Consider the following 17803-nt stretch of genomic DNA (forward strand, 5'->3'; position numbering starts at 1 on the left):
ATATTAAAGTAGATGTTAAATACAATATATTTATACATATCCATACAGTTATTTTGCTTCACAAGAAGAATCGGACTTTGAAATAATATACAATTAACCTGTGAAGGAAATAAAAAACTGCATACTATATTTCAAGAAATCATAAATAAAAACTGTTCAAATAAATTAAAACTGAAGTTCAAAGACAGAATCTATTGATTGCCTAAGCCAAACAATGAAAAATCCCCAGAATATCATAGTCAAAATCTACATAAAATTCCTACATAAAAAATAAACAAAATGCTGCTAAAGCACTTCTTCGATATATATATATATATATATATATATATATATATATATATATATATATATATATATATACGTATATATATACATGTATATATATATAAAAATTCCCTACTCCCATCCCCCAGACTGTCTTACCAATAAGGATAAAATCCTTAATTGTATGGGAGGGAAAAAAAATTGACCACTAATATTTCACTAGAACAGGAGTTTCATACATTTCTGATAAAAAGATCACAGATGAGAAGGAATTTGTAAATACAAACACGAGAATCAAGAGAAACCTATAAAAATAAATTTATTTGAGCAACTAGAAAGTGATGTAACAAGTACTATGATGATATAGTACAAATAATTTAATAGGAGAAAAAATGGGACCTTAATGTTCTCAAAAGATATTGAAGGAAAAAAGAAAAAAAAAAAAAAAAAAAAGTCCTGGGAATGAATTGGGTCTGCTCTAAGGGTTATTTGAGAGATGAGAGGGGGAAAATAAAATTAGGGCAGAAGGGAGGAAAATGGGGGTGAAACTTGCTATTTCTCTTAAGAAGAGTGGAAGGTGGTGGTGGGAAATTCACTACCAACTGATTCAGACAAAGGTGGATTAAAAATACAGAAAAACACACATACATACAATTCCTGATAGTTTGATTTAGACATAATACATCAAAATCATAAAGAAAACAAGAGGAGTTTAATGGGGAGAAATGCAAAGGGGAGAAGTATATCGGGGAAGGAATAGTTGCAAACTTCTTAATCCTGAAGAGAAAATTAAAAGGGAAAAAAAAAAAAGAAAAAGAATCTAAGAAGATGCCCATCACTTGAAGACTGGCTGATGAAATTCTAATATATATGAATGTGATAGGATATAAGCCCAATACTATTGGGCAACAAATATTTGCAGAAAGAAAAAGATTTCAGAGAATCCTGGGTAATATGAACTGAAGCAGAGAACAAAGAATAGAAATTAGGACAACTTATATAAATATAATAATGATAGCTGTAGGTGTAGAAAAAGACATATTCTTGGATATGGTCACCATGTGGGTTTATTTTGCTTGAGCTTATTTGTTACAAGGTATTTTTCTTCCCTCTCAGTCTTGAACTATGAAAAGAGAATCGAGGAAAAAATATTGGCCTGAGTGATGCCCCACCTCAACTCTGCGCTCAAAGAGGACCACTAAAATATTTTTTAAAGAACAAAAAAAACAACAGAAGGAAGTTCAGTAGGAAGCAAAGATAAGTAGATATGTTTTGAAAATAATATTTGCATTATATGCTTTAAAAAATAAGCAGTATGAAAAAAATTTCATAGACACTTCATTTTGTGTAGAAATGATCTTTTTTAAAAATTCAGAATAAAAATACAATTGCACTGCTAGTGTGTGTGTGTGTGTGTGTGTGTGTGTGTGTGTGTGTGTGTGTGTGTGTGTGTGTATGCGTCACTGCTTGTATGTAGCTAGTAATAATAACCTTTATATAGTGCTTTAAGGTATGCAAAGTACTAAACATAATTATCTCACTGGAACCTCACAGAAGCCTCTTAAGATTGGTGCTATTATTATATCCATTTTAAAGATGAAGAAATTGAAATAAATTGCAATTAATGACTTGCCCAGGGTTATACTGCTAGTAATTATCTGAGACTAGTCTTCCAAGCTCTCGTGTTGTATCCACTGCATAAATTATCTGGAGTGACCATAGTCAAAGGTGCTTAGATGAATTCCAAAAAAAGTTTACATATTGATGAAGCTATGAATATGAGAGAGGATGTGAATGAAAGTAGGAAACAGCCAAAACTGTCTTCTATTTTTTGTTAACTACTTTATGTATTTTATTTTTGTACTCTCATCTACATCATAAATTCTTTGAGGATATCTGATGGATTTTTTAATACTTTTCAAAGAGATTAGGTGCTCAAAAAGTATTTGCTGATTAAAAGGGAGGTGGAAGACATAAATGCAAATAAACAAATACTCTGATCTATGAAAATGGCAGAGGCCTGAGCTAGTGCACCCCAAGTGGTCGCTGACCACAAGAATCACTTGCTGAGAGTTAAACAATGACAATGCCTAATAAGTTTGTTAGTCAACACTTGGAAGCTACAATAAGCAGAAAGCTCCTTTGGTTGATCCAATTATTCTCAACTCTATCATGAGATGATAATTGATTATTTTTTACCTGTATTCCAAGGTCTTTCATTCTTGCAAATGCGAGTTCTCTCAAATTTCCATGCTCTACTCCTGAGCTGACTAAAGGCATTGGTATATCTCTGCAGAGGAAAAAGAACATAAAAATAATGCTGTATAAAAGCAGATTTGTTCCAAAGAGTAACCAGTTACACACCCTCACACTCATGCCCCCGCCCACATCCCTAGACACCTGGTACAAAGCATTTTACTTCTCATATCTTTTCATCAGTTTTCTCATCTACAAAATTAAGAAACCCACTCCCCAGGACTGCAGTAATGTACAGTTGATGAAAATTACTATGCAGCACTAAAAAATGTTATAAAAATGACTAATAAACACCTATAATTTTCTGATGATGATACAAAGTGGCAGGTTCTACATAAAACTAGAAATAAAAGTTTAAAAATGTTACTTAAGGAAGGAAAATACTACTGAAGTAAAATGGAACTATTGAATCTTATTTTAATCTCCAACTTGTCTTTAAGGCCTCAATTCTCATACCTGGAGATCTATTATGGTATTCACACTCACTCAAAGAAAGGCAGCCTTTGTAAAAAAAACATATAAACATTCAAAGGCTCTTATTATCACTGTATTTTTAAACTTTCATATGGTTAAAACAATGTAAACATTAAAACGTAAATATACAAACTAGAGAAATAGATTTAGCCAAATACTAAGTAAAATTTTCAATAATTAGAGGAAACAATTTTCTCCATGACCAGAGGTCTTCAAGAGGAAGTTGTATTAATGTTTGTCAGGGATGTTAATACAAAAGGGATTCCTCTTCAGGTATTAATTGAAATAGATGGCCACTTCCAACCTTAGTTTATCAGAGTGAAGAAAAAAATAAGATAAAATATATATGTGTATATGTATGTATACTATTTACACATACACACATATAATATATTTACAAATATATTAGTATTTTATAACTATAGAGTATGGTTATCATTGAAATTGTTCCAATTAATTCCATCCAACAAACTTCAATATCTGAAGATGGCACAAGAAACACGATAAAAAAGAAAAATATACATTGAGAATATTGCTCGCCTTTTGGACATCTCTTTCCTATTCAACTTTTAAGTATTAGCTGTCTTTGTACAGAGAATATGCCAACTATCTTTCTTTTCTACTTCAATTCTCTAAATGGATTTGATTTTTTATCTCTTCTCATTTACCTCTACAAATGCAAAGAAAACACAATTAGCCAATCTGTTAATTTGTTTTCCTTATTAGAGATGTTATGCTCCATGTACAAAAATTTAGACAATATTAAGAGTACTTCAAAAAAAAGGTCTATAAGGCTGTGGGAGAAGTAGCCTTTTCACATAGATGACATAAATCTAAGGTGAGATTTTAAGTGCTACTTCTTGGACATGTACTTTAATATTCCTCTCAGGATAGGAATCAACAAATGGCAAGAGAGATAGGGCACAGATATCCTTGGCTATTTGTTCATATACACCCTGTGAGTTTCAATATTTCATATATATATACCTTTCAGACACTTAATATAAGATCCTAGACCAATTACATCTTTCTGGGCCTTAGTTTTTTCCAACTATAACAAGAAAATACTAATAATTCTCTGCAGGGTGAATGAAATGATCATGAGATTAATGTCCATTGACTTGTCAAAGCACTAAATAAATGAGGGCTGCTATTTTTTTGTAGCATTGTTATAGAAGGGGCCATTAATTTGTACAGAAGGATCCCTGTGGAGCACACATTCAATTAGTTTTAAGCTGTAACTATCTATTTTGTTCTATTTTTGTTTATTTTGCTAAATTTACATTTTAATCTGGTTTGGCCCACACTTAAAGAGTGCAAGAGGCTACACAAATATGACAACTCTACTCTGCAGCCTTAATGCTCAAGACTGTACAACAGCCTTTCTTTCAGAATTCTGCTCAGTTTTGAAGGCAAGTTTTAGAATTCAGCACCTGCTTAAAAAGCAGTATAGATAGTATCTATACTGTAAAATCAGGTGATAATGCAGTATGGACTACTAGGTCTGGAATCAAGAAGATTTGAGTTCTAATCTAACCTCAGATATGTAGAAACTGTGTGATGTTTAAATCACTAAACCTATCAATCTCATCTTCAACAGTAAAATGGGGTTATTAATTGAACCTACCTTCCAAAATTTTGTGAAGATTAAATGAATTAATATTTGTAAAATGCTGGCACACCAAGAACTTAAGAAGGTCTGGGAAAGGCTGCCAGTAGGATCATTAGAAACCTCTGACCACAAATGAGATTTTATTTTTTCTCTTCTTTACCAAAGTTATTCATCTCAAGACCAGTGAAACTGTCACTGTGGAGAGGGGAACAGTAAAGATCATTTTAGTCTTTCCCAAATAATTAAAACTGGTTTGAGTAAAGACTTCATTTTCCAAGTAAATTTCCCTTTAACAACAGTGGGAAGTAATGGCAGAGAGTTTTCTGCTATGTTCTTCCCATTTTTTCAAAGGGGCAGAGAAATTCTGATACTATCTGTTCATTGTCATTCTCTTCTACTTCCAAACTGCATTAAGATTCTGGGGTGAAATGGTAAACTATAATATTATAAATTTATAAATATAATTATAAAATATAAATAAGATTATATTTTTAAAAACTTTACTCTGTCCCAATCATTCATATCTTTAAGACTCTCAAAACACTCAATGGTTTTAACAGACTGGTAAAAATGTGAACAGAGCCAGCCAATTTAATTTTTTTTTTTATAATCCATGATTTCATTTTCTTTCTTTCTTTCTTTTTTTTTTAAATTATACCTTTTTGTTTACAAGACATATGCATGGGTAATTTTTCAGCATTGACAATTGCAAAACCTTTTGTTCCAATTTTTTCCCATCCTTCCCCCCACTCCCTCCCCAAGATGGCAGGTTGACCAACACATGTTAAATATGGTAAAGTATATGTTAAATAAATATATGTATACAGGCCTATACAGTTATTTTGCGGTACAAAAAGAATCGGACTTTGAAATACTGTATAATTAACCTGTGAAGGAAATCAAAAATGCCGGTGGACAAAAATAGAGGGATTGGGAATTCTATGTAGTGGTTCATACTCATTTTCCAGAATTCTTTTGCTGGGTGTAGCTGGTTCAGTTCATTACTGTTCTATTGGAACTGATTTGGTTCATCTCATTGTTGAAGATGGCCACGTCCATCAGAATTGATCATCATATAGTATTGTTGTTGAAGTATATAATGATCTCCTGGTCCTGCTCATTTTACTCAGCATCAGTTCATGTAAGTCTCTTCAGGCCTTTCTGAAATCATCCTGCTGGTCATTTCTTACAGAACAATAACATTCCATAATATTCATATACCACAGTTTATTCAGCCATTCTCCAATTGATTGGCATCCCCTCAATTTCCAGTTTCTGGCCACTACAAAAAGGGCTGCCACAAACATTCTTGCACATACAGGTCCCTTTCCCTTCTTTTAAGATATCTTTAGGATATAAGCCCAGTAGTAACACCAGCCAATTTAATTTTGACAAGAATTTACTTCATCAATACTGCCCAAACCATGAAATGTATTAGGAAGAAAAAGTCTGCTGAATTAGTCTATTACTATGTATATCCTGGACAGGAACTTCAGATGGTTAATGAGTTGGTCTGATTACTTAGAAAACTGTGCAGCCTTTTTGATAACTCTAATTCCCTATTTGAAAAAAAGGCCCATATTTTCAATATCAATAATTGTCTGGATATGTTGTATAGCTGCAAATAATGGAATATCATTATATCCAAAGAATCAAAATTGTTGGTGACTCAAAAGTTAATGGAGAGATGCATGAGGGATACAAACAAGTGATAACAGATATTTAGGGGGCAGCTAATTGGTTCAATGAATAGAGCTCCAGCCCTGAAGTCAGGAGGATTTGAGTTCAAATCTGGCCTCAGACATTTAACACTTCCTAGCTGTGTGACCCTGGGCAAGTCATTTAAACCCAATTGCCTCAGCAAAGACCAACCCAAAAAAACAAAAACATATTTAGGACAAGAGGCAATAAAAGAAAAGATAACAGATGGATAGCCCTAAGTGTTATACTAGTTTCTGTGAAGTCAAAAATTTTCAAGGAAATTCTCTAGCAGTCTGGGTAACTCCTCTGTTGAATATTTATGGAAACATCGACAAGAATAAATGAAAATCAGAAGATATGCATAGAACAGTACTGATCTGCATCAATGGATGGACAATCCATACAAACAATGACGAGATCATAATGCCACCAAATATCGAAATAATAAATAACCTGGACAGAGCAACACATTACCTCTGAACACGGTATACTCGTGTCCATGGTGGTACAAGAGCCAATATTCGAGCTACTAATTCCACAAGGCTACTAGGAGAATAACTCTTATATCTTCCTGATTTCCAAAGCTCATATAGACCAGTTCCACGTATCACCAGTGTAGGATAGAGCTTCATACCATCAGGGCGGAAGGCGGGGTTCTCAAAAAACTCCTGAGAACAAAGAATAAATAATTCTCAATTATCCCATGCACAGATTACAAATTTTTTTAATTAACCAGTGTGAATTTTTAAGCTTGGGTAAATTTATCTATCCACCCAGAATCCCTCCTGGATTGTTTTTCCTTACCATTCAGCTGATAGATATTTATACTGATAGAGCAGAGGATTCCTTTTAAAAGCAATAAAGTACCATTCTAATGAAAGAAATTTTTTAATTCAGTTCTAGAAAACCCAAACATTAAATTACCAAGTACAGGCTCATAATCTTAGTATGATTTATTTCTTCACTTTAATTAGCTACCCAATTGTTACAGTATATATTTCTTTGTTTTGGAACTTGAGGTGACACACCAAAAGAGGATAGTGTTAAAGAAGCGATAACATTGTCCCAAATATTTCTCCAATGGCCTGTCTTGACCTTTTACAATTTAATCCACTGATCATTTTTTTCCTTGTCCAGAGTAATACACAAATTAATCAAAACTTTTTAGATCTTTGTAAGAATGTTTCATAGAAAAGAGGACTAGATCAGATTCAATTCATATTTGATGTCAATCTCCCAATGGGGCAAAAAAGTTAAGTCATTTGTAAACAAGAAGGCTGAGGAGTTAGAAATAATACCTCTTTCCTCATTAGTTTAACAGACTAATCTCTTACAATTAACATTAAGTCAAGTGATTGGATGGCAAGAGAATAGAATACAGAGAAAGAAGAGAAGTACCACTAAATACCTTTAGTTTTTTATAAGTACAAAATACTTCCCGACAAAGAAGAACTGGACACTATAAGGAGTAAGGAACTTGTGATCCAATGAGAGAGAATCAATTTCAGTGGAAAAAAATGGTGGTTAATGATTCCTTGCTAAGTGACAGTGAGATACCCATAGTCCAACCTGACATTAATAACAGAGATAAACTAATACAGTCTGAAGTCAGGTATATCTGAGTTCAAATCTTGCCTCAGACACTTAGTAGCTGTGTCATCCTAGCAAGTCTAGTTGCTTCAGTTTCTCATCTGTAAAATGGCAAACAACTCCAGTATTTCTGCTAAGAAAATTCCAAATGGGATCATGAAAAGTCAACTATGATGAGTTGGACAGGACTGAAAAACAACCACAAATGCTGTTTCCAGTGGCATAATACTTGCCAAACATGATCACAATACTCTTTCTGGGGATTCAATAGTTGAATCTGGAGATAACCACAAAAAGGAATCTAGGAAGCACAAAGATATATGATAGAGATTGTCCTCTGCCCAAAGTAAAGTAGATGATAAATTCTTAACTTGAATTAATTATAACTTCATTCTTCAAAATATGAAGAAGTTGTGAGTGATATTTTTAATCTGATTTAACCAATAAAAAGGAAGTAGTTCAATATGAAATGATGGTAACTCTAAAATATAGTTGAACTCTACCTTGGAAAAATGGTAAGTCAGATAGACTAAGTGGCCCAGATTTTGAGAAAATAGATTTCAAAGCATCCAGAAAATGGCTAGGCATAATCCCATATCCCAAAATTTTATATAGAAAATTGGCTAAAGAGATCAAAGAAAAATAACATTCTGAAAACACAAAGAATTTCAGTAAGATAAGCAAAAGAAATAAAAGATATTCAGAAAATTAACAACCATCATCAACTATGTAAAATGTTCCAAACACTAATAAGAGAGACATATTTAAACTGAGGTTCCCTCTCCCATCCATCAAATTGGCAAGTATGTAAATACTATTGGAGGAAGTATGGAAAATAGGCACATTAACACATTCTGGAAAACAGCTTCAAATAATTAAAGAAAATTTTCAAAACTTTAATTAATTATTCCCACTAGTTGATGTTTAGTCACTCTTTGCTTAAAAAGGCCAAAGGAAGAAAGAACAGTCCAAAAGATACCAAAATATTCATAGTAGGTCTTTTTGTACTGGCATAAAAATGAAAAGAAATTAAGGTAAGAGTGAAGGTTAGGGTTAAAAAAAAAAAAAAAACACAAACTAGGTCAATTGACTGGAGAATAGCTGAATAAAATTGTGGTACATGCAGGCAACAGAATACTACTTCTTCATAATAAATGTAAAATAAGGAGAATTCAGAGAATGTGGAAGACTTGTATGAAGAGATACATAGTAAAGAAAATAAAACCAGAAGATCAATATACACACTAACTACAATAAAGTAAATAGATTATGGTAAAAAGTGGTTGAACTCAAGAATAAAGGCAATGCCCCATACTAGTCCTAGTGAATAACAGAAGATGAAACAAACATTCCTTCTCTTGACCTTAGGTCAAGAACAAAAATGGTAAATGAAAACTTATCTAAGTGAGTAAATAATAAATGTTCATCTGCCTGCTCTAAGAAAATTCTAGTTCCCCAATATGCCTAGCCAAACTTTATCCCGTCATATATTAACAGTTTATGGATGGGGTAGCTAAGACATTTATTGCTCTATGAAAGATTGTTAAAAATTAGGTTTGGAAGTGGACAAGTGCTGTTCTGATTTTCCAATGGCTGAATGGCTTGAATTCTGGGCCAAATTTAAAGAATAATATTAAAAGTGATAGTTTATGAGCAGTTAGAAAGAGAAAAGAAGTATCAGAGTATTGCTTGCTAGAAACTATCATGAGATTAAGAATTAGCTAAATAACTAGATTCAAAGTAGTTACTGGATCAATTGTATGATGGGAGAAAATCTCTATTAAGTTCCCTAGTACAGCTGGCCTTAGGGAAAGATCTCTGTAGAGCAATCGAATGCACTTGTTGTTGTGTTCAACATTTTTATCACTGAATTGGAAAATATGCCATACCTGCCAAATATGCAGATGACATTAAGCTGGAGAGGATAGCCAATATATTGGATTAGAGTCTAGGTCCACAAAGATGTTGAAAGGCAACAATAACAGGCTTAAATATATTAAGATATAATAGATAAGGACAAATATAAAGCTTTACACTTGGTTCCAAATAATCCAGTTAATAAGTATTGGACAGGAGAGGTACAATTAGACAACAGTTTTATGAAAAGGAACAAGAAAATGGAGTTTTTCTAAACAGCAAGTTCAAGTTAAAGAGTATAATAGCAGCTAGAAAGGCTAATGTGAGCTCATCCTTCATTAAGAGAAGCACTGTGTCCGGATTGAGGTCCCACAATCCTGTATTTACTCTGCACTAGTCAGAGCACGAGAAAGGATGGTCTTAAAGTGATGTGCATCAAAAAAGGTAACTAGGATAGTCAGTTGAGAGAATAAAGACAGTAACCTGAAAGAATCAACTGAAAGAAAAGAGAATGTTTAGACTAAACAGAAGACAACTTGCTTTAGTGATGGAAGTGGTTCAAGTGGTCTGTGAGTAAATGGAGAGCTATCTAATGGCCTCACAATTTAGAAATAAGATAGTGGACAGAAAACCTTCAGGGAGGTAAATGTGGGCTCAATATGAATTAAGAAAACTTGAACAGTTCAAAAATTAAATGGACTGCTTTGGGAGGTACTGGGTTTTTCCGTTACCATCATACGTCATCCAGTGGGGGCTAACAGTTTTTTTTTTTTTTTTTTTTTTTTTTTTTTAGGAATAAGGTGGACTGGATGATTCAATATTCTGTATGATTCAGGTTAAAAGTAGTCATATTAAACAGCTGTATTTTTAGTGGGCTTTTTCAGAAAAAGTTACTCAGAGTTCGTGTATTCTTGGTCACTTCCTCTAAATCCTTTCTCTTACCTCATCACATCTCAAACTTTCAACAAATGGAGACTAATTTGGCATTTGTTCCAGAACCAATTTTCACTGGAAATCAGAATTGTGAAAACCTGATGTATTTAGGAATTCTGAATCAATTACAGGTTAAATATATACTATCCCTTCCCCCTCAAAAATTTTTTTCCTCTGCTTACTCAACTCTTTTAGTAAAAATTTCACTATCTCTGTTTACTTTTTCTAAATGCAATCTACAGCTTAACGAGAATTGGGCTGATTCCCAAGTTAAAACTCAGCTGCCAGCCCTTGTAAATAAAACATTTAATTATATTCTTTACTCACTGTGATGGTGAGTCAGAAAAAAATCAGGCTTAGAACAAGAAAAGTGAGTTTGTTTAGGCCCATTTTTTACACTAGTTTGAAGGATTATGCTTTTCCCCAGCATAGATCAGAAAGTGTCAGTGCTAACTCTGGAAGCAGGATGGATGAGGACAGAGCTTCATATGGTGTTTGTTCTCAGACTATAAAATTTTAATCTCTTCACCTCCAACATATACGAATACAGAATGATGTAACACCAGTCCATTCTACTTTGTTTAGAAAAACAAGAATTCCATTCTGGATCTAACTTTTTCTAGTTTCTAGTTTAATAGTTGTTTTCAGGTCTGTGATCTTGGCATTGAACATTAAGACCAGAAAATCTCCTAAATTTATGATATTATCCTTCTGGCACTATAAACAATTTGTGTTATGTTTGTCACCCAAGTCTGCAGTTCTATTTATTCTTTTGGCTTTGGCAAAGGGATACTACATGTGTTTTTATTGCTCTTCATATTAATAACCTTTTCTCCTTCCAACTATGAACTGCTTGTTTTGCATCATATATAATGGAAAAATCACAATTCTTGAGGAGCTCTCTTCTTTTGCACCAATATTTGTCAAACACAATGATTTCTTTTATCTTTTAAAAAAATTTTGCTCAGGATGCCTTTTTCATCTACTGCATCCTCCTTTAAGAGTATTTTCACCGTATCTCCAACTATATGTAAATATTGACTTCTTCGATTTCTGTCTTGTTGATTTTGAAACATCTTTCATCTCAAGATTCATTGTATATCCACTTGGCCTTAGAGAAATTCACCTCTAGTAAACTATACACAGTTTTCTTTGCAGCTGTTGTGTTTTATGCTCTCAATTTATAAGGTCTTTGGCAAATATGCAGTTGTCTGCAAAGAGCAAATGTGTCAGTTGTTCTCTAGCTCTCCTGGAGAAAGTTTCCTATGCTATCATTTTGAAACTGCATAACCAAATGCTTGCGTATTCTGTGTTATCCTAGTTTACTCCTTTCCTCTTGTAAAAATTATGTGAAAAGATTGTTAAAGTAGAACTGGAAAAGTAGAACTTCCCCTGTACAAACCTTATTTATTTCTGCCAACACATCTATTTATTTGAGGTTGAGTCCAATGCCACCCAAAGTTTTTATTATCGGAACAAATTTTGCTGAATTAAAAGATCTTTTTGTAGTAAATGCACAAAAAATTAACTTGTAGTTGATGAATACCACTTCCTTGAAGACTTCACAATTAGCTGCCAAACTGCATAAAGCTGACTCATAGGCAAGAATCTAGATCAAAAGACTTATTGTGCTTTCTCCCTTGTTCACACATGTAAGCTATTATGTGGTTGATCACATTCTCTTCTGTCTTCTTTAAAAGCTTATCCCTTTGATCAATAGATTTCATGGCAATCTTTTTCAATCTCTGGGTTCCCAACTTCCCACCTTAAAATATATCTAGATCTACTTAGCCTTAAAAACTTCACTTGATTCTACTATCCTTTGAGTACTATATCTTGTATAATTCTTTTCCATGACTATCTATTATCTTTTAATTGTTCAAGCCAATCTTTCAAGAGAAAGATTAGAACTGAAAATTATCAATCTGGAAGTCATCTACATAAAGATGATAGTTAAACCCACAGAAGCAATAATGTCACTGAGAGACAAGAGCCAAAGAGAAAACTTTGTTATAGATCCAGTATTAGTGGATATGAAATGGATAATGATGAAACAAAAGAGATTGAGGAATGGCTCCACCCCCTCAAGCCTCAGTATCCCTATTTATCCCTTGTAGCTCTACATCTTAAATCCTAAAGTGGCAGAACTATAATTCAGATCTCTTGACTTCCAGTTTAATATTTTCTTCTATTAAACCAGGAGAATATGAGGTAAAGTGGCCAAAATAGAGAATTTCACACATGCAAGGTTACTAAATAATTCTCCTCCTTATGCATTGTTCTGACCCAAACTACATATTGTGAGAGACCTTGAGAATGATACAAGGAACCAATCAGAGAAAAATCTTTTTCCTGTTCTACTTAATAAATCCATGTTAAATTTTCAATTTCCCCCACAATGATTAAACAACTTATGGAAATATAGATAAGACCATATAAGATTGATGCTAAGTTCTTGCCCTTTGCCAATCTCACTATAAGGGACTGAGGTGAAGGGGCTCTAAAATGGGCCTGTTTTCAGCTTGTCAGAATCATTCTGATGTTGTACAAAGGAAAGACATCATTACAATAAGTCTTAAACAGATAAGAATTATAACAGCAAATTTATTTATGGAATAAAGTTAAATCTAGAAATGCTTGGGTGCTGCTAATTAGGAGTCAGGTGTTATATGAAAAAAACAGAAACAAGTAATAAGCAGGATTTAGATACAAACTAAAATTACTTAGAAGTTAGAAAAAAGGTCTGAATTTTACTGGGCCTGAACAATGTTATTATCTAACCAAAAATTTTATAGAGGAAATGAAACCATTTACTTGGAGAATATTATTCTCTAGGGATATTTTAGAGTTTCCATTTTAGCTCTTTACCATTCAACTGCTGAGATGTAGTTAGAAATGAGATAGGTCTGCCAATATCCCCCGTGGACTGAAAAGATCACAACAAGCAGATAAATAAATCTGCTTATGTAAAAAGACTATCTGCAAGATATACTGGTAAAATAACTTTTTTCCTTGGACACTAAGAATTATTAATTGAGATTAGGGTATTTACTACTATTTGAAACACATTATATTCTTTTAATAGGGCTCTTAGTGTACTATTATTGATCTTCCCAGGAGTTCTGCTAATGAAAACTGCTTTAGGTGTTAATAATCCTACTGTTCAAATACCTGGGACTATTACTAAAAACCCTAGGCCCTACTGAAAACCACAAGTTGTTATAGAGCCATTATTTGAGGAATTACTAATAATGATGTTTGACACCTATTTTCATTGTATATATGGTTCTTTTTTTTTTTTTTTGGGGGGGGTGCATTGGCTGTAAACAAAGTCAGCTTTTGAAAGCTAAGAAAAGAGATATTAAGAAAGGTGTAGCACCAGAACTGAAGGCTTCTTTCATAAAGAAATACAACTAATTTTTCCCATGAAGGAGATAGCAAGAGAAAATTTCCTATGTAGCTTAACAAATGAATTGTTATTTAGCCTTCCTCCCAAAAATATATTTGTAAATATATTTTTTCTTTAATGGGAAGAAACAACATAAGCAATCTCATTTCTAAAAAAAAAAAAAGTTATATTGATACATTAAACATATAATTATTATTTATCAATGATTATGCTTCTCACAAGTAAAACTCTCCTTGGTAATGAAGTACATACACTGCAGCAAAAACAAATAAACACATTACTAATATTTGTTGATCTATATACTTCCTTCCTTTAAATACCTTTAGGTCACCATTTTTCTGTTGAGAGAAGGGAGACATAGCTAACCATTAGTTCTCTGATGGAAGACAAAGTAGTACACTGGAAAGCATTTTGAATACGAAAATCCAGTGAAATGTTTGTTCTATGACCTTAAATAAGTCACTCAATCCCTCTGGATCTCAGTTGTCAATATGCAAAAATGTGCTATATAGTCTCTTGAGACCTGGTTTTACAACTAAACTTCTGAGTTGAGTCAAAGTCAGGATTAGTTATTGAACAAATTAGAGTTCTGATGTATTTCAATATCACTTTATTTATTCTGGTTATTTTGCAAATCATTATTTTGGTTCTGCTTACTTTATTCTGTATTGGTTCATTCAAGTATTTCTGAATTATACATATTCATTATTTTATAATGGTGTAATATTACATCCATATACCATTCCCCAACTTTGTTTCAGGAAAATTTTTTTTTTCTATGTGTGGACTCTTCTATGTCTTTGACCTCTATGTTTTATAAAATGTACATATATATATATTATTAAAAAAAAAAAAAACACACACACACACACACACACACACACACACACACACACACACACACACACACACAAAAAAAAACCTAGCACACACCAAATGCCTGGAACATAGTAAATGCTTAAAAATGCCTGCTGACTGACTGATATGTTCAAAGGAAACTAAAGTTTAGGTTAGTGCCTTTTCTAGAATAATTAAAAACTCTTATTCAGATCATGTGGAACAAGTCAGAACTCATTAGTATATTTATTTCATAGCTCCACTAATACTTCTAAGTTTTCTTTTTGGGGAGGAAATTTTCAATCACATTTCCAAAAGCATAACAAATAAGAGGAAAAATAAACAAGATATGAAATAAGTATAAAATTATTTAAATGAATACTCACTATAAACTGCTCAATGTCTCTTTCTAATCCCACATTTGGCAAATCTGGCATCATATGTGCCACAACTTTGAAACCTGCATCCTTAGCCAGATGAAATGATTCACACACTGCCTTTACTGTGTGCCCCCTAAAGAAACAAAAGGCACAATATATACTGATTATACAAACAAGTGAATGACAGTATTAACAATTACTTGGTACCTTTCTGCTTTCAAAAAAAAACTGTAGTTAAACCACTCTGGACAAGACATTGTTTAATGAACATTCCTCATGCCACAATTGCTATCTATTGAAATCTTATCCATCTTCCAAAACCTGGCTTAAAGGCAACCTTCCTTCCAAAGTCCCTCCTGTTCTTCTCAACTAGAGATTACTTCTCTCTTCTTACAGCTCTCATGGAATGCTTCAGATACATGGCATGGTGAAGACTAGACTTGAGTCAGGAAGATCTAAGTTCAAACCTAATGACACTGTGTGACTGTGGACAAATCATCTGATATTTTAGAGCCATAGTTTACTCCTCTATAAAATGGGATAACAATATCTATAGTACTTACCTCAATAGACTGCTCTAAGATTCAAATGAAAAAAATTGTGTAAAAAGAGTGGCAAACTTTAAAGCACTACATAGACATGAGTTATCATTATTCTTATGGCATAGCAGAAATACCACTAAAACTTGAAGTCAAGACACTGGAATTTTGGAACTGTGGCTCCAAGATAACTATAATACTATTAGCTTTGGAAGTGAAGTACCCAGGCGAGAGAAAAACAGGGCAGCCAAAATAATGAAAATTCATGAGCGTTTATTGTTAGCTAGCGACTGCACCCCACAAAACAGGGGGTCAGCAAATGAGTGGTCTCAGGGCCACATATTTATAGGAAGAAGAGAGAGACATAAAAATGTTTCTTGATGCATTTGTCATAATAAAGGAATTTCTATTCTAAACAGGAGGCAAAAAAAAAATATCACTCTAAGGGGGTCATTCCCAGGCAGCAGCAAGGAGTATTTCTTTAAGCTTATCAAGTCAAGGACTCAGGTCTCTCAGGACAACACATCTGGGGGTGTAAGAATACCATCTGCAGTAGGGAGTGAAGAACTAATAATAAACTTCTAACTACAAAGATTCAAGATTATATTTCTCACAGTCCAATTTGGGGTGCTTTTCCACTTCAGAAGCATGTCAGCTAAGCTCTCTGTCTCAGATTACTTTTCTGTAAAATGTAGCTAATAACACTCCAATTATCTCTGAGAATTACAGGAAGCAAACATCTTGTAAATTGCAAAATATAAAGTATTATTAAATATTGACCCTTAACATAAACATTCTCTTAATTTTTTAAAAAATTGAGCCCTTTTTAAAAACCGAAACGTCCCATTATGTTACCCTTCCCCCATTTCCTATCAGAAAGAACAAAATACAGCAAAATATAAAGAAACAGAAAAAAATAGTTTGGTAACCAACTGCTACCACCCAAAAGCCACTGAGGTCTTGCTCCCCACCTTCCCCTGGATGGCTACCTGCCACCACTATTCACTCCAAGAATGATATTTAGTTGTGGATAAAATGGAGGGGGAGAGAAGGGAGAGGAGAAAGGGAGGGGGAGAGAGAGATATGGGGTTTCCTTGTCAAAGATACTGGAGTGGTTTGCCATTTCCTTCTCTACCTCATTTTATAGACAAGGAGACTGAGGCAAGCAGTATCACAGTTAGTAAACTGAGTCTGGATTTGAACTCAGATCTAACTCTAGGCCCAGTGCTCTATCCATTGGGCCACCTAGGTACCTATAATAACGAGAGAATTTGACATTGTAGACATCGGATACCCAAAGAGATGTAAATGAAGCAGGAGGAGGAGTGAATTAACCAGTCTTTCAATTTTTTTGTCTGCCCCATTCTAAAATTTACAGTTGATCACTTGTCATTTATGCTGTCTCACAACTAATTTTTCTTTAAAATTTATGATTTATTTTCCATGTGATTTTTATGTTTTATATTAGTAGAGTCAGTTAACATGTGGGGAATTAACTGTTTTCATTTGAGTAGTCAATGTGGAGATATGAAATTTTTATATATGTCTTATGTGATTTCATAATGCAGCATTAAAACAGCTTCTATGTCTAAGCAAAGAAAATTGCCTATTCACTGGCTTTTCATAGGGGATGGAAAAAGAGATCATTTGTTCCCAGTCATAGGTAGAGTTGTGGGCACTTTAGGATTGGAACATTCACAGCTGTGATAGAAACTGATGTCCTATAGATATTATATGTCACGTCATGTGAATCTGTGAAATACACAATCTCAACATATACCTTTATGAATCAGTTACAAAAAGTATTCCTTAAGATAAAGTTTAATCCAGTTTTCTAGAGAAAGGCAGAAATGTTACACATTCCATTATTTGTAAAGTTGCCTGCTATTTGCTTTCATTATTTTTGTTAAATTTGTTTTATCTGTATTTAAATGGATTAGGCAATCTAAGA

The 17803-nt window shown here is 33.3% G+C and overlaps 1 protein-coding gene across 1 annotated transcript in view; it reads right to left on the bottom strand.

Moving 5' to 3' along the window:
• Positions 1–17803, bottom strand: part of ELP3 (elongator acetyltransferase complex subunit 3) — a 93042-nt gene that overhangs the window by 48133 nt on the left and 27106 nt on the right. The window contains exons 10-12 of the mRNA XM_074287592.1: positions 15320–15446; positions 6782–6975; positions 2464–2554 (exon numbers count right to left, since the gene is read on the bottom strand). Coding sequence (XP_074143693.1) covers positions 2464–2554; positions 6782–6975; positions 15320–15446 — 412 coding nt within the window. The remainder of the gene's footprint in view (positions 1–2463; positions 2555–6781; positions 6976–15319; positions 15447–17803) is intronic.

The sequence above is a fragment of the Sminthopsis crassicaudata genome, chromosome 2 (genome assembly GCF_048593235.1).
Source record: "Sminthopsis crassicaudata isolate SCR6 chromosome 2, ASM4859323v1, whole genome shotgun sequence".
NCBI classification, from domain to species: Eukaryota; Metazoa; Chordata; class Mammalia; order Dasyuromorphia; family Dasyuridae; genus Sminthopsis; species Sminthopsis crassicaudata.